General features: G+C 47.6%; 1 protein-coding gene across 2 annotated transcripts in view; it reads left to right on the forward strand.

Moving 5' to 3' along the window:
* LOC142566810 (cGMP-dependent protein kinase, isozyme 1-like) overlaps positions 1–26403 on the forward strand; it is a 464172-nt gene that overhangs the window by 154341 nt on the left and 283428 nt on the right. The window contains exons 1-3 of one of the 2 annotated variants that reach the window (XM_075677692.1): positions 7691–7895; positions 11411–11524; positions 14112–14217. In XM_075677692.1, coding sequence (XP_075533807.1) covers positions 11455–11524; positions 14112–14217 — 176 coding nt within the window. In that variant the 5' untranslated portion in view covers positions 7691–7895; positions 11411–11454. Of the gene's footprint in view, positions 1–7690; positions 7896–11410; positions 11525–14111; positions 14218–26403 lie in introns of those variants that run through there. The other variant, XM_075677691.1, reaches the window with a different exon arrangement.

The following is a 26403-nucleotide window of genomic DNA, read 5'->3' on the forward strand; positions in this document are numbered from 1 at the left end:
CGGCTCTCGACCAGAGGGTGTTGTCTCGACGGGACGGCGCGGAGGAATATGGGCGCGTGTGCTCCCCACACACACTACATACAAAAGTAAGCAGCATTCATTTGGTCGCGTCGTCTTTGAGAGCATCGGCATATTTTTCGTATCTGGCTAAATTTAGCTGAAATACCCTGTTTATGGCAAGGTAGCCACATGTAACTTATTTCTTGGCAGCGCCAACTAGCTCTTTGAGATGATCACCGCAGGTTCATGATGACCATAATTTCTATACCGTATGACGTACGCACAACTGGACATCGACCAAAAAGCGTGTCCGCTGTTTGATTACGATGATGATCATTTACGTACAATGGCGCATACCCACAACGTGGGTTTGACCAAGAAGTGAGCTGTGCCTATCTTACCAACACTAAGGTGGCTTGAAGGAGACGTGCAAGAATTAGTGACTGCGGAGCTCAGCAGCAGATCACGCCAGTTGCGGCGGTGCTGCTGTCACTACTTAGATTGCCCTTACTCTCTCGGCGTGCGAATTGGGCGAGCGCGTCGCAAATAGTACGGTGCACTCGTCATTGCTGGCTTTGCTGATCATTCCTTCGGCTACAGAGCAGGTTACCCAATAAATTAAGTACTCAATATTTACTTACTAAGAATTACCAAGTTACCAATGACTAAATATCGATTATTAAATTATTCGAATTCACCAGTTAAAAAAATAACGGCCCCCCTGTTTGTCAGGCCTGCGCACAGTGAAGAGCACCAAACGCGTTCAAACAGAGATGTCACTGATGCACACATCACCATCCGGACGAATGAAGCAAGAGAAGTTGGCATGCTACAGCATTACTTTCTACGTGTACCTTAAAAGACTCGAACAACGGCTTACACGAGCGTACGACCTGGTTCAAAGCAATGTGTTTGGTGTTGTAAAGAGTTATCCATAATCGCTTCTGTCTTTATAGTGCATCGAAGTTGTTTTAAACGAACTGACACGACGGCAGTCGCCGAGACAACGGCAAGTCCCGTGTCACAATAGCCAGCTACTGTGTTTCCACCCAAAAACAGACACACAAGAAGCCGCGCGAGCGCCATCTATCGTCTTCATGCTTTTCTGGTACACGGAGTGCCGCGCTGCCCGACGCGATGTTCCCACCTCCTTTTCTAGCCACCAAAACTGACTAGCTCTTTGAAATGGTTGCCATTGATGATGTATATGATTTGCATACCATGGCGCATGCTCACAACGGGGAGCTGGCTAAGAAGAGGCTCGTACATATGAAATAATTAAGAAGAGACTAAGAAACACAAATCTATATAATTATCTATATAATAGCACGGATACGGTAGAGCGCATGCGCGTGCCAGTTTCCCTTACGCCAAAGACACTGTAATGAAATCGGTAAAGTTATATCATTAACCACTTCACGATAGCTTCGCTTCAAATTGCAACGTGCACGTTCGATCTGCATCTTTTTTTTTCTAATCTTATCTGCAGGAGGCAGCGTACTTCTCGCTGCCCATTGCCGTCAGAGTGAAGGCGACTGTCTAACCTTCCACCAGTGAGCCTCGGCGTATGTAGACGAGCTAACGCTCGCAGAGCGTCGAACACCCGGCACTCGCGCTGCAAGTTGCACTGCTTCGTTATCGCAGCAAGCAGTTTTCGTTGGCAGGAGTGGCGTGCTATAGAGGTGACGCTCCACGGAGACCGTCGCGTTCGTACCCTTGGGCCACTGTAGCGCAGTGAGCGACTGGCATCCCAGCAAATTAGTGCCGTGTGTCCAATTAACCGATTAACTCTTGCCGATGACGTGGCGCAATATTAACTAGAGCGGCTCGGCGGAAGGGAAGAGATGATGGACGGATGAGCGGACGTAGCGCAGTCATTAGCCGCCAATTCGCGCGTAGTCTCACCTCTCCCCGCTCTTTCCAACACATGCACGCGCACAGACCTCCTGTAAAAAAAAACGCCGATCAAAGTTATGAAACACATAACAATCGTTTCTTGTTTTTCTTCATTTTGTTTATCACCGTTTTAGATTTGGTCACAGCGAAATTGCGCTGACAGAGCGCCGAAAGGAAAAAAAGGCAAAAAGACAGGAAAGGAGTGTGATTAGTTAAGGAAATCAGTCTGGAAATGAAGTGATGGGGCCTCCTGCTCCACAAAATCTACGTAAAATAAAGTTGGAGGTACTGAAAACTATAAAGAAACCACGCGAAAAAGAGGCACAGTTTCGCCCGAAAGCGAAGCATTCATTGTCATAGCACATTATGGGACAGATATATGAAGTAAGGTTAGTCGTTTTTATCGGCTGCATAAATTACTGCAAGCATTCGCTTGCTAATTACTTCAACAATAACATCTTCACGCGCGCACAGTCAAACTGAACCCATCTCACTCGATGACCGCCGACATCGCTGTCAGAACGCTGGAGCGAGAGAAAACAGCAGCAGCTTCGAGCAACTTGCCCTGCCTGCTACAACTCGCTTCAACGCGAACTAAGTGGCGAGGACACAGCGCACATGGAGCCCTCGGCACCCCTAGACTCTGTACCCTGTACGCATGCAGCGCAGATGGCTTTAAAGATAAGCAGCCGCGCTCACCCGCGTCATACGCCGCCGCCCGAGGAGAACGCCCGCCTGCTACCTTGTGCGCTAGACTTCCTCGCTGCCCTCGGGCGCGCGACATCGAGCCACCATCCCTTCTGCGCACCATCGAAACCTTTCGCTCGCACCTACAGCTCGCGGCAGCCATGTTCGCTAGAACTTTATGCGGAACATCACGATGACGCCGACGATGCAAATTCGGCTGGCGTGTCTACAGAATTGCTGTCACAATATTAAAAATAGTGCTTATCCATATATCTAGCGAGGACACGCGTAAATTAGAAATGTGCGATTCTGAAAAGGTCCAATTTGATGGCCTTGGTTGCGTTCGTTCTTCTCATAGGTAATCCGGAAGCGTCCAATTCGTTTTCTAAATGAGGCTGCGCATTTCAATTACATCGATATGCGTACTTCGGCCAAAATATTCTGTTGCAACTCACCAGTGGCGAGAGCGGGCAGATCTTGCTGCCTCTGCAGTCAATCTTTCTCGTCTATAGCACATTGAAGAACATCGACCAAACAATAATATGAATATCCAACCTACATGTCCAAATCTATGTGAACTTTAGTGAACTGGTTAATGAAGTGTTATAAATGTGTCCATTTCATTCCTTCCTCTTGTGAATAAAGAAAACTGGCACGCGTATGTACTGTCGCACAAAAGTGCCTCGCAATATGACAAATCTTGTATAAGCTTGTTTTTTTTAATTCTTATTGAGTTTGACTATGGAGGAAGTTGATAAAAGTTACAGTTTCGCCCGAAAGGCGAAGCAACGATTGCGATAGCAAATTAGTCGAGAGCTATGCGAATTAAGAATAGTAGCTTTATTGGCGGTATGAACTCGTAAACATAGGCAACGAACTAAATTAGCAAGCATGGTGTCACGCGGGCGCAAGCAAACATCAGCATATCTCACTCGATGACCGCGGAAACTCGCTGCCAAAACACTGCAGTGAGGAAGGGCGGCAGCAGCAGCGAGCGAATTGACCTTCGTTCTGCGTCTCACATACCCCCCCCCCCCCCCATGTAAACTAAGCCGCGAAAACGCAGCGCGCGGCAGACTGTGTCCTCGTCGCAGGTGGCTCTCAAGATACAGCGGCCCGACCTGCCGCGCGTGGCTGCCCGGACACTCCCCCCTACTCTTCCCCAGGAGCGCTTCCTCCCCGCTTTCCACCGTTTCGTGCTCGACAATGAGCCGCGATCGCCGCCTCACCCTCGCACACTTGCGCGCCCACGCACAGCATACGGTGCACGGTGACGATATTATCGCCCTCGCACTTTGCACGGAACCCTAAGGTGACGCCCGCGGCAGAGATGCGCTTGCAGTGGCCATATAATTGCTATCGAAATAAGATTATTGCGTTCCTATATGCAATACGCATCATGCTTCAAACGGTAACATTAACCTCCACCAAATGCCGTAAAGTTTATAGCGAAAGATGAATAGAATTCAGTGGAACTAAAATTTGGAACATGATCCCTCTTTAAATAAATACTGCACGTAATTTCGGAATAGCATTTAAGTAATACCACAGTCCACAGTCATAGTTACCACAGATAATATATCTGTGGTTAGGAGGGTTCGTCCCTTAGTTAATCACAGCGGCCGGTTCTTTCCCATACTTCTGCATGGTTGTTTCACTTGCCACAATGCATAGTCCGCTGTCAAACGCAGCAACACTGCACAGCTGCCAGTGACCAGCAAGGCGCTTATTCTACTTATTATGAAGCACCGCGGTTTCAGTCTGGGATGACATGTTAGCATAAATCCACCGCAGACGAGAAATATATTCCCAGATTGTCCTTAGTCCGTGACGTTATGCGTGCTGTACGGCGTTGCATGGGCATTCGCTTCACGCTTTTTACTTCCACTCCCACCTGAGGCGCAATCGGATATCTTTGTTCGATATGCGTTCTGTTCGGTTGGTGCAACGTCCCAAAGTGGCAGTATGCAAAATTTCTGAGAACAGGGTGGTCAGAGCAGCCAATCTACAAGCGGTGAACTCCCCGGCAGTTTACTTCCCTCGTTTGTCGTCTGCTTACATTGTACTACAAAACGAAATGTTTCTCGTCTTCCAAAGAATGAAATCTTTATCTAAAAAATGTATTTTTTTTCCATCTCAAGCTTAAACACGCTTTCAAATAGTAGTACGTGTGACTACTACAATTTATGACCATCAGTTTCCCTGCGGCGTCTCTAGGTGGTGTCGCGCACAGCGAGAAGAAAAAAGAAACGACGGGAACAGTGGCGCACTTTTCAAGAAGCAGCAACGACATTCCAGTGGCTCGCTGGCACCGATGATGGGATCGGTTTTGCTGTACAACCAACGCACTATTTGTTTGAGTAAACGGAAGCGACGCCGGAATTCACTTTCTACCATTTCTTGAAACGCGTTTCGCACCGCCACCGGCTTTCCTTCCTCCTCGAGCAACGCTAGCAGGGGGGGGACACTCCCCGGTTCCGGTGGCACAGAAAATTGGCGCCATCTCTGTAATGGGCGACGCAAAAATCCGTTTCCCTTGCACGGCCTCGTAGATCGTCGCGCGCACGCGCGCCGATCCAGGTGGCCAAGCCCTTCCCCCCGGCCAACTCCTCTCCCTACGCCCTCTCTCTTAATACCCTCTCAACTCCCTCTCCTTCGACTGTCTACGCGCCCGCGCCGCCGTGCCATCCCCGCCGGCCCGGCTGCTGCTTATTCCGCTACGTAACGCTTTATTTTTGTTATCTACTGTCATCGAGATGCGTGCGCTGCTGTGCGTTGACGGACGTGGCTAGTTTCGTCAGTTCTGTGGTCCTCGGTAGCTGTGTGCTTGTGCTCCGCGATGTTTCACCCGTTTCACGACTCGTACCGCTCGTGCATCGTGCAGTGGTGCACAAATACCTCAAAAACAAGTCCTGCAAGGTTGTTCCCGGTGCCTAAAGACAACAGGTGAGCGCTCAGACCCAAGGACATCAGAAGGCGCATGTACACGAATACAGCCCTGTCCATTTGTGTACTCCATGAGGCTCCCGACGTCGTTGCGCCTTGATTGTGCTACACTTGCCACTTCCCGGTAGAGAAAGCTGACAAATAGATGTTCCTCCTTATTGTCACCTGGTCTGTGACTTGTGTTTTTCTGTGCCAAGTCTCATTCTGCAACTTCAGTAACTTGCCCAGCTTTCCATACCGCCCTCAGTGCTTTTTCTGTGTATCTCGTTCTACAAACCAACTAACAGCTGAAAAATTACTGTTAGTGTTTGTGTACTATCTCAGTAACCCCCGATGGGAAAACCACGCGAACAACCTTCATGTGTAGGCATGATACGCTTTTTTTTCCTCTGGAAAGCATGAGCATTGCAAGTGTCCTACATACAGATTTTTGCAGTGCGTGTTTATTATACAAGGGAGAGCCCAGTAGGTACGACTTAGTGCCTTAAGTGACGTAATCTTATTGCTAAGCATTGCATTCGGGTAGAAAGAAAAGTCGTGTTGGCCTGTTTTACCTGGTCTTTGATTGAGGAATAAGCCTTTCTGCGAATGTTTTCTATGTGCTGCTGCAAAAGCCGACTATCTTCTGTTCCCCTTGCCACCGTTACTCAAGTTGTGGCCAAGTGCAAAATAATGTGATAATGTGTGTTTCAGTTTTTAGTACAATGTTATTTTTTTCTGCCATGTTTTTTTTCAATTTGTTCAGCAGTAATGAACATGTCAAGCATTTCATATACTTTCGGGCAGATTTATAAGTAAGCTTTCTTTTGGTATGGCTCTCAATCAAACAATGTTAGCATTTTATTCTATCTTTCAGGTATTTTGCGTGTCATTGTTTTTGCCATTACTAGTGAGTTTTCCCTTTTTATAGTTGTCATGACTATGTCATACACGTCGTCCAATTTTGTGCAATATCTTAGTGCACATATCAGGAGCTCGTCTACATTTAGGTCTTGAGGACGTTATATAAAAATCTTGTTTTATATGTGTGTACATGAAATGGCCTTCGCGTTTTCTAGCATTTTCTTTTGTTATTTCACCTTCTGTGAACTCTTGTCTTTAGTACTCTTGTATATGTCATGCACCTCTCACTTTTGCTCATTTTTTGAGCGTGTATCACACCACGTTGTAAGAAAAATCTCTTTTCGGAAACGAAGTCAATAAAGCGAGACTAAACATCTGTTGTGTTGGAAGTGGAATTTTTTTTATGTCCCGGCACATGCTGGTATAATATAAGTATGGGCAAGACTGCGTGCGTGCCAACGCATAGCCCACTGCGCACCATGCGCCAGCTCGCAAGCAATGCCAATGCGCGGCGTAGCGCACGCATTGCTTGCGAGCTGGCGCGTGGCGCGCGGTAACAAGCGCAAAAACGCGCTGCTTACGGGTAAAAACAAAAAAAAAAGTGAGCGGCGCGCGCGGCATGGGAAAAAGGGGGAAAGGGAGTGGAGCGGGTCGGCATAATAAAAACAAAAAGGAAAGAAAAACGTTTGGGAGAGGAGGTGCCGCGCGGCTGCTGTTGCTGTTGCCATGACAACGTAAACAATCATGTGCGCCGCCATTTTGCTTAATGCGTCGCCCATTGGTTAGGGCCGTAACTGAAGGGAACCTTGGCGCTAGCGTCGAAAGAGCGTCTGCTCGAAAATGGCCAATGGGATGTATACGGAGTGTCCCCCCCCTGACGCTAGCGCAACAACCTAAGTTGCCAACGCTACTGCCATTTTGTCGAATTAAACTATGGATTGGATCCGAACGTGCCATTGTGCAGCCGCAGCCGCCGGTTAGATTCAATCCAATCCACCAGACGCGTCATGCGAACCTGGTCTCATAACGAGCGTATGATCGCTCCAAACTTCCCAACAACCGTCGGATACGGCGCCTAGCAGAAGACATGCTCGGTTGCACAATGATTGACAGGAGCGTGTCGGAATTTTGACGTCACCGAAAGCGGAGTCGCGCCCCACGGCTTGCGACGTCGGCGCTGAGTAGGCCAATCGCGCGCTCCAGTAACCGAACGAACGCGCCGAAGAACGATCTCCGATTGCACCCCTGGGCCGCTATCTTGCACATGTTCGAAAAGCCGACGTTCGATTTAACCTCATGCGATTGGACTAGATTGGCCTATGCCGCGATATCGGCGCGGCCTGGACAGTCGCGCGAGGCGAAATCGAACGCTGGCTTTTCGAACGTGTACAAGATAGCCGCACAGGGGCGTGATCGGAGATATTTTGTTCGATACGCATTCTGTTCGGTTGCTGCAACGTCACAATGTGGCAGTATGCAAAATTTGTGACAACGGGGCGGAGAGAGCAGCCAATCAGGAAGCGGTGAGCTGCCCGGAAGTTTACTTCCGTCGTTTTTCTTCTGCTCGCGGACAGTATACTACAAAACGAAATGTTTCTCGTTTTCCAAATGAATGAAATCTTTATCTAAAAAATGTATTTTTTTATCTTTAGCTTAAACACGCTTTCATATAGTAGTTCGTGTGACTACTGCAATTTATAACTGTTCGCTTCTTTGTGTCGTCCCTAGGTGGTGTCGAGCAGAGCGAGAAAAAAAAAAGAAAAAGAAACGACGGCAAGAGTGGCGCACTTTTCAAGAGGCAGCGACGACATTCCAGTGGCTCGCTGGCACCGATGATGGGGTCGATGTCGCTGTACAACCAACGAATTATTTGTTTCGAGAAACGAAAAACACGCCGGAATTAACTTTCTGCTATTTCTTCAAACGCGTTTCGCACCACCACCCGCTCTCCTCCTTCCTCTAGAAACACCAGTGAAACAACCTAAGTTCCAAACAGAAGCGCCATTTTCTCGAATTAAACTAGCGATTGGATCCAAACGTGCCATGCCGCAGCCGCCGGTTGGATCCAATCCAGCAGACGCGTCATGCGAAGCCGTATGATCGCTCCAAACTACCCAGCTCCCGTCGGGTTCGGCGCCTAGCAGACCAAATGCTCGGTGGGGGGATGATTGACTGGAGCGTGTCGTCATTTTGACGTCACCAAAAACGTGGCCGCGCCCCGCGGCTGGCGACGTCGGCGTGGAGTAGGCCAATCGCGCGCGCCGGTAACCGAACGAACGCGCCGAACAACCATATCCGATCGCACCCCTGGTCACAACAACAGCCGGATGAGCACGGTCTGATAACACAGTGGGACAAAACACGGAGACTAAGGCAATCCTGCACATACGACGCCTATGTCACGGTACGAGACCTATGGCGCAGCACACGCAAGGCCACATACCACCATAAGGAAACCGCCGTTGTGCCCCAACATGGCCAAAAAATACCACGTGACTTCCTCCACACTTTTCTCCCAGCGCGCAGAGTGGGTAGGGCCACTCCTCAGCTTTTTTTCCTTCCTCCATGTTTTAAATGTACCGGGCCGCTTCTTGGCGAGTGTGCCAAAGTATGGAAATTATCATCATAATAAACACGAAGAGACGCTTCTTGTCCGATCCCCTGTTGTTGGCATGTGCGATAGTATGTAAATCATCATCAACACGCGGCAATCATCTCAAAGAGCTAGCTTGTGCTGGCACGATATATACCGCAGGTTTGTTGGTCAATCCCCTGTTGTGGGCATATGGAAGATTACGGAAATCATCATCATAGTCAACAGGTGGCGACCATCTGAAAGAGCTGGTTTACGTTTACGCGGAATAGGTATACATGTGATTGTGGCCTAGAGAAATACACGTTTTCTTAACGGGATTCAACACATGGGACAATTGATGACTACCAAATGTACAACAGCATACAACGCTGTACGACTTGAGCTAAATGAGCTGTTGGAGATGCGGTCAGAAGAAATAAAGCACCATCAACAATTTCGTTTTGGAACCCATACTGAGAACAGTTTTCAGCAAAGAAAGATATAAAAAGTAAAGGCAGACCAAGTGAGACACGGCTCTGGAGTATCTCACATAGAAATGCTTTCTTTTTACTTCATACCTCGACGCTTCCTGTAAAGACGTTGTAGAAGACTAAGAGATTGTTTGTTCTTTAGGACACAAATTGTAGATTGTGTAAAGAGCTAGTAACCATTGATCATTATTTCATTGATTTTTGTGACACTGTGTCTCTTTGGGATAATCTATAGCGAACATTGAAAAAGCGTATAGAAATTACTGCCATCGCTACCAGATACCTCAGTGTGACCGAAAATAGAACCAATCGCCATACGACCTCATTTTCTTATTGGATTGCATAGTCTCTGGGGAGCAAGAATGATAGATATAGATACCTAAACACTAAGAACAATGAAAAAGTCTTCCAGGAAGAAATATTTCGCATACGCGGGATATACAAGTGCTCTTTATAATCTCTTGACTTGTTTTACTTGTTGTATTTGTGTTTAAGGTTGCCTCATTATTATCTTATGATCTGATTACCGGGAGTATTACCGTTTTGCTTCCCTGTAGTAAAGGAAAAGAAATGCGATTGTGGTGCTTTAGTGTTTCCCGTGGGCGTGGAGAAATAATTTCTCAGTGTTCCCACGAAACGGGGCGCTATTCATTTCGAGACAACGCGCGGGCTTCAAGAGCGCGGCGCTAGGTGGTGCGACGGTGTCGCGACGGTGTGCGACGCTAGGTGGTGCGACGTTCCAAGCGACGGTGTCGCTTGGAACGAAGACTGTATATTTCATGGAGGAAGGAAACTGAGGAGAGGCCCTACCCCCTCCGCGCGCTAGGAGAAAAGTGTGGAGGAAATGACGTAGTAGGTTCTTCTTTGTTTTGCAGCTTTTTTATTCGTTTGCTGTAGTGGCCCCGCCTTTTGGGCCACAATGGCGGCTTTGTCATTGTTCTGTGCACTCACACGTGTTGCTCCGTAGGTTTCGTACCGTGGCAAAGGCGTCGTGCGGGCAGGTTTGCGTTGGTCTCCGTGTTTTGTTGCGCTGCGTTATATGGACCGTGCTCTACCGGATGTTGCTGTGGCCAGGTGGGACAGGAGGAACTAAAGTTCGTGAAAGGAACGCGCATGCAACGCTGTGCGCAATGTACCGCGCCACGGCAATGGCAACGGACGAAGGAATATCCGCGGGAAATGTTACCCTCTTTGGCGGAATCATGCTAACGTGCTAACGATTGTTTAGTATTGCTGCGGAGCGCGCGGGTCCGAGCAGCACGGTTGCGCGCAGGGCGGCGTGGTTTCGCGAGAAATGTAAACAAGAGAGGAGAGCTGGCCCGATAGGCGGAGCAGCACCATGAGCAACGCCAACTTCCTGCTTCACTTTCGCTTCACAAAGAGTGACGTCAGGGCCTCTCCTGAGTTTCCTTCCTCTGTGGTATATTTCCGTCCTGATGATGCCGACAATGATGATGATTCTAGTTCTAGTGGTACGACCTAATTCATCGCGAAACGGAGAACGAGAAAACTTATTTTGCAAGTATCTTATTCGCTGGGCGACTGAAGCACGCAAATCCTGCGTCCTCATTACGTTGTAGCAACAGCGTAACAATGTATACTGTACATTGTAGTAGCAATGTGCGACGTGCACAGTTTTTTGTACTCCAGCTTGGAAAACTGTATGCACACTCCAAAAAAGCTCCAACGAAGGCATAACAGGATGACATGGATCGCACTGTACAAGGTTAGAAATTGTTGCTCGTGCATAGTAAACTGCCACTTCGCGTTTCACTACCTCGCGTTGCCTATATCGTTGCTTTGTGTACGTGTCTAGTCACTCATGCACTTTTCCTTTACCGACACACAGACAGCTATATTTTGCTTTACAATGCTGCATGCGTTGCTACTAGAAGGCCATCAGGCTTTTCAGAGCCGTGCACCAATTCATGTGGTGTTTTGATTATTTGTTTATGCATTTGTTCATTTTCAGAGGGGGAGCTGGAGGTTGAAAAAGACGACCAGGTGCTGGGCCGCATGGGACCCGGCAAGGCGTTCGGAGAGTTGGCCATACTCTACAACTGCACCCGCACGGCAAGCGTCAAAGGTAGATCGCTCGCCATTCCTCGGTATGCCACATGTTTGTTTCTCAGCGAGGGAACTTGATTTATTGTTTTGCTAAATAAAGGCTGTTTTGAATCAAGGAAAGGGATATTGAGGTAAGTAATCTGCACTTGAGATAGACGACGCAAGTGAAATAAATAATGTTTAAAGGAAGTGAACTGGTACGCAACACAAATGTGTGTTGAGCAGCAACAAGCCCTTGATGCCTTCACTCCATCTATTAATCTAAAACACTAACGTATGCGAATTCGTATTACAACTCAAAGAAATTATTTCGTCCCTATGGACAGGAATCGTCTTCGTGAAAGGCTAAATGCGACGTAAGACTTTATCCTCACTACATTCAGGGTGTCCCAGCTATTATGAACGAAGATTCATCTGGACTAAGTGCATTTTCGGAAGCTCGTTACGAAAGCATCAGTAATTTACAGTTCCTGACATCCACTAACTACATTTGAAAAAATTTTAGTGCATCAGCTAATTATTTTTAATCAGTTAGCCAACTTTCCATTTGTTCATATTATTGTCAAGATGTCAAATAAGGAGTTTTAGAGAAACGTAAGATGCATTGAAGTAAACTGCTGTGTTGAAAGAATACGCACGTTGCTATCCTAGCCGCTCGGTCCAATAACAAATGAACAGCTTGTGTTCGCATTGATACTTTGATGGCGCGGTTATTTAGTGCGCACTAGAGTTACTGAATTGTAAAGCAACTCTAGCGTGCGCATTCGCATTGCATTTTTCAGATTTCGTAGGCTTCCTCTTAAAGAAAGCACCACGTGGTGTGTATCTTGCTGGAAATATCTGATTATGACGCGTTTACAATTTGCTACATCTCAATAATTGTTATGTTGACACCGAGATCAGCAATAAAAAGTTATCAAATTACTTTTAAATCACTTATTGGATGGCAGAACTTAAAAGTTACTGTCGGCTTTTCTACAGTACTCCAAACAAGACACACTTGGTTCTATTTCGGTCCACAAATTCGTCTGTGTCTTTCTTTCTTTTTAGGTTTCGTGTATGATAGCCGCGACACCTGTATTATATAAACGTTTTCGAGCACTTAGGATGATGAGGCCATGATTATGACAGCTGTGGTGTTATGCTATTTTTTCTCACAGCTTCCGCTTTCAAGCTGACGTTCTTCTTGTCCGTTGCGTTGGATTTAGTGCGGCCATAAGTTAATTATAATCTTGAATACATTTCGCTTCAATCTCGCTTCATTTTATCTTCAAATAGATATTTAGAAATCACCTTTGACAATTCAATATTGAGTTGTAGCGTTGTTGATGATTCGCACTGCACAGCGGTAATGAAACTCTTTATTGGACGAGCGTGCACTTATGAATCATCACTCGTGCTTACTTTCATTTCATTCGCAACAGCACTCGTGTCATGGGCGCAATTTGCCTTTAGAATTGGCCACAAAATTAAAGAATTTTCGCATGCTGAAGGCGCGTCTCACAAAGAACGATACTCGATAGCGGTGATAATTTGGTGAACAACTTTCACAGCAAGAACAGGCAATGGATGTACGTGTGACAATATATTTAGGTAAATACTTGAACAGTTAGACGTGCGCGACAAGTCGTATTGTTCACTCAGGTAACTAACGGTGTTTCCGCAATTCATAAATATTCATTTTACATCCTGTGATGCAATGGTAAGCATTAAAACGGCGTGAAATTCAGTGATGTTCACATAACTGCAATGGCAGATAGGCTTGAGCCGAAACATTTGTCTTCCCTGTGGACTAAACTTGTCCTTGTGAACGGCTGAATGCGACGTAAAACCTAATATCCACCCCAAAATCTGCTATGCACAACGTTTGCGTTCCATTTCCCTCCCCTGTATTGCGTGAGCAAGGCATTCGGGAAAATATTAACTCAAACAGAGCTGGATACGGGGGCTGCAACGTAACAGGGCCGGACTAGTTGGTCTTGCGTCTTGTTAACGAGCGCGAGAGAGACAAACAATGGTACAAAATGGGGGCGACGCGAACAGTGCTTGTCTACGTTACCCCCCCCCCCCCTTTTTTTTTGCCGTAGTTTGTCTCGTTTCGCGCAGTTTAGCAAACTGCAACATGGTGCTAGTCTTACGAGTTATGCTAGGCAGACAAAATTTAAATGCTGCCCTGCTTTAATTTGACTATAGCAGCACGTGCCCCCGAGTAGAATAAATAAAAAAATAATCGTGATATACTTCTTTATTCAATGTTTCAACATTACGATTTAAAGTACAAAACGGTGTCCGGCTCTTCAAGTGCTGCACCTGAAAGAGCAGTATTTGTTTATTATCTCCGTGAAAATGGCCATTTGACGTAGAAAATGGTGTCCGGATGTTCAAGTGATCCAATTGTAATAGAACCCTAACAGGTCCACCGCAGCCCTTTAAGGACAAAAATGTGAATAAAGACGCGCAAACAACTCTAACAAGTGATATTTGGCACAAGCAATTTAAAAAAGAAATATGCTTGAATTCAATGAACGAAAACCGGATATATTACACCAAGGTATCTCTTTTCAGTCACTTTCATGGAGTTTATTTGTTACTCATTTTTCCTGTAGCGGTGACGAAGGCCAAAGTGTGGGTGCTGGACCGACGCGTCTTCCAGGCGATCATGATGAAAACCGGACTTCAGAGGCAGGAGGAGAACATCCAATTCCTCAGAAGGTCTCTAAGATTTCCTCTCATTCTGTGTGTATATGCTGGGTCTTTTTTATTAACTACAATTTGAGGTTGTAGTGCAATGTCGTGCTCGGTCTTCTTTTCGCCGTATTCCGCTGGTGAGCTATGTTCTCACTGTAGGGAGCATGGCATCGATAAAAAACAAACGCGAACAGCACCGTTTAAGCCTGCGTGTTATTTCAACTCGTCTGGCTCTCGGCTCTGAAAGATGTGCTCGCTTCGCATTGGCGATACCAATACTGAAGCGGACAGTGGGCTTTCATACCGTCTACACTGGACCAAGGTTCACACTCATGTAGCAGCTGGATCCCAACTTGGCAGCCCAAAACTTAAAAAAAGAACTTTACAACTAAAATTGAAGAGAGAGTGTAAGTGCAGCTTGTGTGCAACCTTTTCGTTTCGGAAGCGTGCTCTCTCTTCGTGCATCGTTGTGAAAGGTTTCAACGTCAACCACTGCGTCAAACACCCCACAGATGGCACTTGGGACGTCTAGGTGAGCGTGCTGCCGAACACCAGGCCTAGACAGCGAGGGCGCTGGACAGGCGCCCGCTGCGTGGCGCGCATGCGCGAGCAAATAAATGCGATATGAAAAAGAGAAGCACCGAATCTAGCCAAGACCGCCAAAATAACGTTATGCAGATCGAATGCACATGTTCGAATCTATGGGAGGCGAAGCTCTTTTTGTGAAGCGGTTAATTGCACGCCATAAAATTGCCCATTTCGTTCCCACATACTTAGCGTGAAGGAAACTGGTGTGCCTATGTGCTATTGCACAGCCCTGCTTCACGATGTCAAAAATATTACATTGGCTTGTATTTCTTCATTTCTCATTATTTATTTGAAATATACCGGCCACTTATTGGCCGATTTCCTGTTGAGGGTATGTAGTGCAATCGTCATTATAATAAACACGCGGCAACCATCTGAAAGAGCTAGTTGATGTTAGCACGAAAGAAATGTACGTGCAGTTGCGCATATAAATTCACGAGTGCAGAGAGAGAACCATTCAGAGGAAGCTAAAAAGTCAACAATGGCAGTAAAAAAAGAAAAAGAAAGCAGTTGTGGGCGAATGGCTTGACAATTGGCTGCTGCTGGGGGGTGGCCGAGGTTCGAATCCTGCCGCCGGACGCGTTTGTTGTTTGTTTGTTTTTTCTTGCTTGTTGTTCAAGAGTGGGAATGAACCTATTCGGTGCGAACCCGACTACTGACGAGCCGAGCGACCTAGGTGAAAGCATAAGATGTTAGGGAAGGAGAGCTCCGGTTTAAAATTGCACATAATGAATCCAGGATGAATGTCTGTGTAAGCAAATAGCCAGAATGAACGAATGAACGAACAAAGGAAAGAACAAACGAAAGAACGAACCAACGAAGGTCTTTCTTGCCGAGACTGACCACGAACCATCGACCACAGACCAACCATGAAAGCGGGCCAAAGCGGCAAAGAAAGCTACTCGCTTTAAATAGTGCAGCTCTTACACGAATGTATACGATATTACTCGTCATGGCGGCAGGGTTGAAGGTTGTTTAAATATTCGTAACTTGTACCAAGGCGCGCGTTTTAGTCTTCACCGTTCGCTTAGGGAGGCCACCTAGAAGAACGCTGCAGGTCAATATATTGACACGTGAACTTGCCTACCTTCATCGGGCGCCCACGTTTCGCCGCCTAATAAATGTTATTGCACAGCACGGGACGCGCCTACATGTATATCGGAAGTTTCTGGAATGTTATCGATGCTCCTATCCGCTGTATGTTGTCGCCGAACCTTGTGTTATCTGATTCCATCGCGTGACGCGAATGGTGTAGAACTTTGTGGGAGACACGCGGGTCTGAGCGATTAGGTCTCGAAAATTCGACGACTGCTGTATAAAAGCCGACGCGCTTGACCCGCTGATCAGATTTTCGACGATTGCCGAGTGTGTTCGCCGCTATCGTTTTTTTTTTAGTGTAGCCTGCTTTTGAGGGCACAAGTTCGCCCAATAAAACGCTAGTTTCTATAACCACAGTTTTGCTGCCTTCTTCGCCGTCACTACTACGTGACATCTGGTGGAGGTGCTGGGTACGTTCATGTACCGGACGCCCCAGACAAGCCGTAATTCAAGCCCGAACTGAAGGGCAACACCAACGTCGTGCCGCAACATCGAGCAAGCCGCCGGCTACAGCAGCTGCCCCCAGAACACGGAATTCTACCAGAGACGACCAAGAAGATCGTCAGAGAAGATCGTCCAGACATGACCAAGAAGACAGCCCCAATGGCAGCCGCAGCTGTCCCAATAGTTCTGCAGCAGCCCAGGGAGCCACCGACGTTCCACGGTTCCACAGTTTAGGACCCGGAAAGCTGGCTAGAGACGTATGTGAGGGTCGCTACGTTTAACAGTTGCGACAGCGATGACAAGTTGCGACATGTCTATTTCGCATTGGAAGAAGCCACCAGGAACTGGTTCGAGAATCGAGAAGCCACCTTAACGACGTGGGACCTGTTCCGAAGCGACTTCTTGCAAACATTTACAAGCGTCGTGCGAAAAGAACGAGCCCAAGCTCCACTAGAAACCAGAGTGCAGCTGCCAAATGAGACGATCGCGATCTTCACGGAGGAGATGGCCCGTCTTTTTCGGCACGCCGAACTTGAAATGTCGGAGGAGAAAAAGTCCGCTTCCTGATGCGGGGCGTAAAGCAAGAACATTTCGCCGGACTTATTCGTAACCCGTCGATGACCGTAGCTGAGTTTTCTGCAGAGGCATCGACGATCGAGAAAACTCTGGAGATGCACACCCGGCAATATAACCGCCAGGGGCTCACGCCGCAGTACGCCATCCAAGGACTGTATTCCGACAAGCTTCAGGAGACCATCAGGGCCGTTGTGCGCGAAGAACTGCGCAAGGTCCTGCCTTCGTCGCAGCTCCAAGTGGCTTCGATCGCCGACAACGTGAAAGAAGAGGTGCACCGATCGCTTGGAGTTCCCGAGATGCAACCACAATTACCGCAGCCCCAGCCAGAAGCGATGACATACGCCGCCGTCGCACGCCGTCAAGGTCCCCCTCCGCGACCACGCCAGGGCCCTGCAACGACGTAATTCCGTCGTCCGCCGCCGCCGCCGCCAGCACGCCCACCCATCGACCAGCGCACCTACGCGAGGAAGACGGACATTTGGCGAGCCCCTGACCACCACCCGCTCTGCTATCACTGCGGAGAAACCGGGCACATTTATCGCCGTTGCCCATATGGCGACTTGGGACTGAGAGGGTTCGGTGTCAACGCGCCGCGTCAACAGCTTGGGGAGCGCCCACGTAACGAGAGTGGTAAGCTCCGAGTCATGATTTGTTAATGCCTGCCGTATGCACTACATTGTATTTTTATTCTTCTGTAAGTGGCCTCCTCATGATTAGGGTCCCCTGAGAGTAATTGACCCATGTAAACGTTCTCTTGTAGAGACTGTGTGTAGAGTCTGACTGGTGATCCGGAATCCGTGTTACCTTGCCAGGCTATTGAACGGTATCTTTGTCTTCTGTTCATTAACGTTTCACCCCAGTTCATTCATGTATATTTGCGTGTAAATCATATTAGAATATTAAACGCTCTGCTAAATGTGATAAGACTAAACCAGCTTTAACCAAGGCAGGCCGAGGTACACCCGTTTCCGGTGCTTGATCATTTCTGCTGTGTACGGTCAATCTGGGGAAGCAGCGGAAATATGATTTTTTTTTATTCCTCAGAATGCATCGGCCAGTTGACCGCCCTGAGGTTCACGTTTCACGGGATGCCTGTGGCTAAATTGATGATCCACCTCCACCGCAAATGGTGCGGTTTAACACTGTTATGGCTGGATCCTGTAAACACTAAACATTACACCCATGAAAGTGGACGGGAAACAGCTTTCACCGTTGGAAGAGCATCTCACGAGCAATGCGGATGATGCGGCTCTTACCGGTGGAAAGCTGTGTTCTTGTTAACTTTCGTTTCCTTTTTTCCTATTATTTATGTGTTTGAATTTGAGAAAAATGTTTATTTCTTCTTTTTCCTATGCGTTCCTGAGCTTTGTTCAAATCTGTTGGCTTCGTGTGGTTGTAGCTAATGAAAAGTTGAGCCCTTCGATTCCTCTATAATTGCTTTACTAATGATGCGTTGCTTACATTCCGTTTGCGCAAGACAAGCCCGAAAAGAAGTTGCCAGTAATTGAGGTTAATGCCGAATCAGTTGTTAAACTCACTATGTAGCCGCATTCCGACGGGCGCTGACGGCAAAAACGCTCTCATCTTCAAGAAAGACGGAGAAGGTCTCGTCACCTCCCACTGTATGGCGGAGCCCGTGAGTTGCCTTGGGACATTAAAACAGCGGGGTTTAAAGCCATTCTCCCGAGCTCTGTGAAAACAAATGACTTTCTCTGATCTATCATTGATTACGAAAGAGTGCTAACTTCGGCTAGTTGGTTCAAGCCGAGCAGGGCAACAGCGTCTGAAGTTAAATCAGTGCTTCGATCGTTCCTGTCCGTTCATGATAGTCTGATGGCACTAGCGTTCCTGGGCTTCCTTTCTACTAAGCGCACTGACGAGCGGGGTGCGCTCGCGACTAGAGCGGAAAAAAATGCGTACGGCAGCGTAAATGAGATGAAGCTTAGCTTTCGTGCACGCTCAGACTTCTCTCGCAGAAGCGTGTGAGACCTCGCGCAACTTGGATGAGCTTGTTACGTCCGATGAAAAGCGGGTGAACGGCAATGCTGCAACAGCACTTTGGAGGCTGGCTCTCGTTCACAGGCCATGCACTTACGTAACAGGCTGTTGTGTTTTTCTAAAGCATGTGGTAAATGCAGGATGATGAGTGAATAACTTGCTGGCGAAGAAGGTATCGTAGAAAAGCACATGATCCTGAATCCCGATAGCGAACAATCTAGTGTGGTCATATAACATATCCCTTAATTCATTCATCAATCTGAGGGAACCATAGATTTCCCTTTATATTGAATGTAATTGCTTCTGAAACTTTTGAGTTTAGTTTCTGCATACGCTCTGCCAGCTTCAAACCACATTGAGGCACACGTTTTACGAAATATTTTAGTCGAATAAGCAGGGCATTTGTATCTGATTTCTCAATTTCTTATCAACACCTTGTTCTCATGTTTCGAGTGGAGTGAATTGCGACCAGTCATGAAGGAAGTGCATGCGCTAATTTATAAGAAAACAGCTACCGTAGCCTCTTAACGTCTTCGGCTTGGCTTGACTCTTTTACACAAACACAAAATGAATTGATATAGATAAAGTAGTCGTTTCAAACCATGTCGTTATATCCTCGAGAAAAGAAACTGACTACTTGAAGAGAAAATAGGAGCAAAACTCGCCCCCCCGCCCCCCCCCCCCCCCCGCTTTTTTTTAATTTCGCGCCAATATCTTAGCGCCGGGACGTCCAACGTGATTTCAGGGATTTCGCAGCAAAAGTCGGTCAAGGCTCTGTTGACTTTTCTACGTGACAGTGGCCTATTAGAAACACTGTAATGACCCCATTTCGTCCCTTTTCATATTTTTTCTTTTATTTTTGTTACGCTCTTCTTTCCGTCTTTACTTCCCCTTTCCCTTCCCCTAGTGCAGGGTAGCAGACCGGACGTTTTAAGTCTGGTTAACCTCCCTGCCTTCCTCTCGTTTGCATCTCTCTCTCTCTCTCTCTCTCTCTCTGAGGGATTTGAAAGTATTTTTTTTTTTCGTATCTATGCTGTTGTGTGCGTACATCTGTGTGTGTGTGTGTGTGTATGCGGGTGAGGGGGGAGGGGGAGGGAAGGCGCGGGAAAAGGTTCCGAAACTTTCCGAGTTCTGTCTGGCGCTTCTTTAGAATACCATGTACTCCATCTTTACCAATAAATAGTTAGCTAGGTCTCAGCAGATGCTGTCAACTTGTATGATATCACGGCCACCTTGTGCGATCTCTCCAAGGCCGCGCCGGCAAACGTCTATTGTTTTTGCGTCTTTTCCGGTTTACTCCTCTCACGGCAACAGTATTTCTTTTTCTTTTGTTTTGGTATTGGGTAAGCGTGATTTACTAAACAGCTCAACTATTTTTGTCTTTAGCATCCCGTTAAAATGGCCACTGATACTATACAAATTGCTTGAACACAAATCAACGTTCGCCTTTTATGGCTTCACTTCCTCGGAATGTGAATAAATGTCACGAACGAGTCACTTGCGTGTTCCTGAATAAGGTTTTTTGATGTACCTTCCTGAACTTTACAGTCGGTGTAGTGAAGGGCTCCCGATAAATTTTGACCTCGTTTTTTTTATGCACACGCAAAGCAAGGTGCACGAACCTTTTTAGCATTCCACCCCATCGAAGTCTGCAGCGGTAGCCCAGTGGCTATGTGTGGCACTGCTAAAGTGGAGCTTGTGGGTTCGATCACGACCGCAGCGGCCACATTTCGTGCAAATACGCTCGCGTAACGTGCATTAGGTGCGCGCAAAGTCCCCCAGTACGGCGTGCCTCACAATCCGATCGTAGTGTGGCACGTAATAGCTTAGAACTCAGTGAGTTATTTATCAATCCACCCAGTGGAAAATGCGGCTGCAGCGGCCTCGAAACCTCCGCGACTACAGAACATCGTAGCCATGTGCGCAGACTGGCGCGTGCCTTTGTGCGAAGGCTCTTGTGGGCGGCGACGGCCGGCGGCTGTCGGAGCAAGTCCGGACAAAGCCGCTCGGCGGGGCCGAGCACGGCCTAAACCATTGAGAAGAACCGCAGTCGTGCCTTCTCAGCTGCGGAACACAAAATAGCGCGAAAGGCCTTTTTCTGCAATGGTACTTTAACAGGGCTCCGTGTTCTAAGAATATGCGAAAACATGACTGCCATAAACAGGCGATAATCGCAGTCATGCGTCTTTACAAGCTTTATGCGGTCAGAGATGACTAAAGCTTCCGATGACTGGGAGTGAGTGTGCTGTTTTCGTTTATTTCGTTCTCTTTTCTCTCATACTGGGATCCTTGCGACTGCCCACAAGTAAAGCTTATATGCTAGATAAGCATGGCCACCGCAGGTCTCTCCTTCGCAGGAAATATACCAACCTGATGGGGGTAGGGAAGTTCTGAAAAGCGTTGCACCACTTGCACTCAGAGTTTAAATTCCGATGATTTGTGTGGAACGTTTATTTCTGCAAACCTAGCGCGTATTTATCTGTATTGTACTTGCGCAACAATTTCCTGAAGCACTAACATAGCCTCGTCTTCTCAGTTTTCCACTTTACAATCGCAACAAAAAAGCAAAAAAAGAAGCACGCAATAAAATTGACTGCGCACCACGCTGCCTATAGAGTATACACAACAATTATACTGCCAGTTAGCAGTGGCTGAAATTGCAGATTTTCTCCACATGTCTGTTGCAAGCATATACGGGAGTCACCGGCTGCAGCCCCAGCTGGTGCTGACCGACCGTCGCATCACCGACTCGGCCCGAGTCGTTGCGTGACCTCCACGCTCTGGGCGCAGCAGCTGCGCGTTGCCCGCGGAGAGTGGGTGTTATCGGCGATCGCTTTTTCTCGAGGGAAACACCCGCTCCTCCGACACCTGGTGCTCGCAGAGACGTCCACCATGAGGCAGGTCTCGAAGGAGACTTTGCACCTGTTTGTTTTCGCAGAGCGCGATCGCCCTTCTTTGCCGGGCCAAAACTAAGTATAGGCGAATCGCGCGGGTGGCGCGAGCCGCGTTGAAGCACGTGGCCCGGAAGATGACTTGAGCAAAAACTTTTGTTTCGCTTCTCGCTGTGCGCCCCAGTACAACGGGTTGCTATTGCTAGATTCAAAAGTTGTGTCTGCGACCTCTTCATACGCCTTCTCCCTTAGCAACAACTGATCCGCTTGCGGCCAGCTTATTAATGCGATGTTGTTACCCTACGCCAGCCGGATCCGCCCGCAGGTTTCTTCATCCCAGTTGCGAGAGCACGGACTTCGATTGCAGGCTATAGCGGGTCTTTGGAAAAATGCACATCTTCCCAAAGAGTCAGGCACCATCTCAAGACAGCCTACTTAAACTTATGAGTGAGTGCTTACGAAAAGCTACAATACAACGTCGACGGAGTATCGGCAAACCAAATCCCGACCTAAAGCTTTTGCGGCACCGCGCATGTCGTCGGCGCGCTTATAGACGGACACAGCGCTCTAAACGACGCACCGACTGGACTGTATATAATCGCATTGATGCAGCCATACGGCGGCATACAAAACAGCTTCGTCGCAAGAGCTGGGAAGCTTTGTGTAGTTCGTTGCATACTGGAAGTGGTTTTGGAAATGAATGGCGCATACTGAAGGCTCTCCGCACTTCTGAAATCTGCAAGAATCCTACTGCTGCATTGAGCATAGCGATTGGCCAGTCACCAAAAGTAATAGCAGAGGCATTTGCCGAAATTTTCGTCTCTCCTGCATACAGTGACACCACAATTAGCGACCTTCCTTCTTGGACAAGTCACCGCATCATAACCGCTACCTACGGTCCAGCCTGCCAGATGAACGAGGCAGATGTTACTCTTGAGGAGCTGCGACACGCGCTGAGCATCTCCAAACGCCGCACTGCTCTAGGCGAAGATGGTGTGACGTATCAAGCATTGCGGAACGTTGATAAGAGTTTCCATGACCGTATATTGGACAAATATATTGCAGTATAGAGAACCGGTGTAATCCCTGCTGAATTAAAATCGTCCGAGGTAATACCCATTTTAAAGCCCGGGTGTCCTGCAAGGCACCTCAAATCCTACCGCCTAATATGCCTAAATTCAAATGTCATCAAGTTAATGGAGCGAATAGTCTTGTTTCGCTTAGATGTCAGGCTAGAGGAGCTGAATTTTTTCCCTGATGTCATGAGTTGCGTTCGTCTCCGCCGTTCAGCTCTGGACAGGATATCAGACCTTGTCTCAGCGCTCGAATTTGCTAAAGGAAACAAGCATTCCGCCTACATGCTCTTCCTAGACATACAGCAAGCTTTCGATTCAGTTCCGCATAAGGCGATTATTTTCGCTCTTGCAACCGCGGGAATTTCGGGTCGTCTGCTCCAATTTGTGCATAATTTTCTATCGGAGCGCCGGATGAAAGTGCATGTCGGAGGAGTTACTAGTGAATACCTAAATTTGAAGTGTGTTGCTCCACAGGGCAGCGTATTATCGCCGCTTTTGTTTAACACCGTACTCGCCGCGCTTCGAAGTCGTTTGCCTCGGGACACTGACTTCCCTGTGATCATAGCTGTCTACGCAGATGACATTGCTTTGTGGATAAGCCGCCCTTCGCACCTTGGTCCGCGGCTTCGTGCAAGCATGCAAAGAGCTCTCAACGCTCTTTCGGAGTACTTGGGGGAAGTTGGCCCGCACATATCACCTGCTAATTCGGCTGCAATAGCATATCACCCTAAACAACGTGCTTGTCGAACAATGAGCCGACTGTATCTTAACGAAACGCCTATAAACTAGCTGCGACAACACCGCTATTTGGGGTTAATTGTGGATGACCGCATCTCTTCGCGTCCTGCCGTTAAATGTGTACGACGCAAATCGCACTCCCTCCTTACATATGTGGCCGCCTTGACTGCTCGATGTGCTGGCTGCGACCAAACAACGGCTCTTCAGGTGTACCAGTCATCTGTACTCTCAGGCATGCTGTACGCATTACCAATTTTGAACATACCACCTAGTTTTATGGCCCAACTGGAGCGAGATCATCGCGTTGCCCTTTGACTAATGCTTGGGTTACCTCGTGAGGCGCAATCTATTGCATTACTCACTGAAGCGCATCAGCTAACACTCAGGCTGCAAGCAGATCGGAGAGCTCTGTATGAGATTGAGCGTCTGCACCGCGCATCGAATGATCAATCACTCCTTGATCGTCTCATTCACCGCCCGTTATCTCGCATGGGAAAAATGGCGGCATTATTTATGGATATCACTACCATTTCTGTACATGCTGCTTCAGATACGTCTCCGCCTCCAAAAGGTATCCTGAAGCACGTATTCCCCATTTACCTCACAATCCCTGACATGCACAGAAAGTCTGATATGGCTCTTTCGGCAATATTCCAATTGGATCAGTCTCCAAGTTTCCAGATTATCTTCAAGTTTTCACAGATGCATCTGTACACAACGACGGTCAAGGCGCCTCTGCAGCTTTTTTCTCCCCATCAACTCAAGTACGACGTATCTTTCAAATACATCATCCAACTTCGTCAACAACTGCGGAACTAGCAGCTATTAATGTTGCACTGATGAGATATGTGCAAGAGGAGTTAACTACATCGAAGGTTGTCATCTTTACGGACTCCCATGCTGCCCTTAGCAGGTTACAACGCAGTGAGCTTAATTGTCCACTTGTGCATAGCATTACTGACTGTACGAGCAAAATTACATCACGTGGGGTATCTCTCGTTGCTCAATGTATACCTTCACACGTAGGAATCGCCGGAAATGAAGAGGCTGATCGGCTCGCTTCAAGTTGCGCTCATAACAACTGTGACTGCCCAGAAATTTTGTGCAAGCTTGATGACGCTCGCCTGCTGATTCCTCGCCACCTAGTCAAGCAGCATCCAGATGAGCGCGTCGAAAATGGAACGTTCCCGCCCCGTGCCCGCGGTCGAGGCTTGCCTCGTCGCGCCAGAGCAGAACTGCTCAAGCTGAGGGTTGGTTGCGTGAACGTGCACGAACGTTTATACCGACAAGGGCGTGTGGCAAGTCCACTGTGTACGTCTTGTGGCTGCTACGAGACACTTCAGCACCTTATATTTGAGTGTCCCGCTTTCAGTGCGCAGCGCATGTCGCTAGTGAGAAACTATCATCTCCTTGGCCTGTGGTCTGCGACACTCGAGGAATGTTTATAGCCCAGTGGTTATGCATCTAAACGTGATCAGGCCCATCGCGCCCTACTAACCTTTCTAGAGTTAACTAACTTAGGTTCACGTTTGTAGCGTGAACATTCAACATTCTGTAGTAGCGTGACCTTCAGTGGCCGGCCCTACTGTGTGTGATCTGTGCTGTGTTCTAACGCTTTTTCCTTCGAAGATGGGAGGTGGCGGATTCAAACACCTTGTAGTGTATATTGTGAACCGACTACCGGTGAAACCATGATTGCGTGCAGCTGTACTTGGAGTCTCATCGTGGAGCGCACAATTAGCCGCACTGCGAACTAGCCATGAATGTAATTAATAATTGTGGAGGCTGTTCGACGCGGCGTCACTTTAATTCCGGCTGCAGAGTCGAAACTCGGCAGAACAAAGTGCGTAGTGTACTGTGCTCTACTTTAGTCTTTAGATTTGTCCTGTTGCTCTTCCTTTCCTCTCTCCTCCCCTCCTTCCTATCTCCCATTTCTGTGTTGCTGTCACCTCCCTTCAGAAGAGCAGGCAGGCGTTGTTCCCCTTCCGGTGGCAGTTGCCAGCCTGCTCGTCGCTTTCCCTTTCATGTTTACTGTGTATATGTGTGCAAAACAAATAATAATAATAATAATAATAATAATAATAATAATAAAGAGTCAGTGCGGTTCGTTCTATTAAAATATAATGCATCGGTTAACGAACGTAAATAATTCACCACCTGGCATAAACGAAATATACTTTTACTGCTGCCCGCGCTCAGAGACTCAGCGTGCCGAAGTCTGCTGGACAATATTGCTCTCCTGCATCGACAAAGACCAGAATAAAGAATAATAGCGGTAGTCGACTTGGTATAGCACTTCTTCTGTATGCGTGGCCTGTCGGACGCAGCAACCAGTATCTTGTGACTTCATATACGGCAGGCATATGGACCATAGGGCTTCCTCAAATAGGGGCCAGTGCGTTGCAGTGCAATCAAAGTTTTAAACTTCTCATAGCGGCCTGGTTCCCTCATATGAACGCGTCAAAAGGAATGGCGTCCGTCTGTGCGTGCGTGTGATGGGATGGAAAGAGAGCATGACATGGATATTGTCCTACCTCGATTTAGCTTTTCATGCCACGATGAACGATGTTTACCTCGTCATCATTTTCATGACATCAATGCCTTGACACGGACCTATGCTGCTTATACAAGAAACGGAAACGTCGCATCTGCAAGACCAATGTCTTGCTTTGACACGCTTAATGTAATTTTTTACTGCTATTATTGCCTATGCAATGAGCTAATAATACTAGTTAGCGTACTAATGCAGATGGAGCTACTCATCGCCTCGTGAGAATAAAAAAAATCTATACGTTACAATT

Source organism: Dermacentor variabilis, unplaced genomic scaffold (genome assembly GCF_050947875.1).
Source record: "Dermacentor variabilis isolate Ectoservices unplaced genomic scaffold, ASM5094787v1 scaffold_13, whole genome shotgun sequence".
Classification (NCBI taxonomy): Eukaryota; Metazoa; Arthropoda; class Arachnida; order Ixodida; family Ixodidae; genus Dermacentor; species Dermacentor variabilis.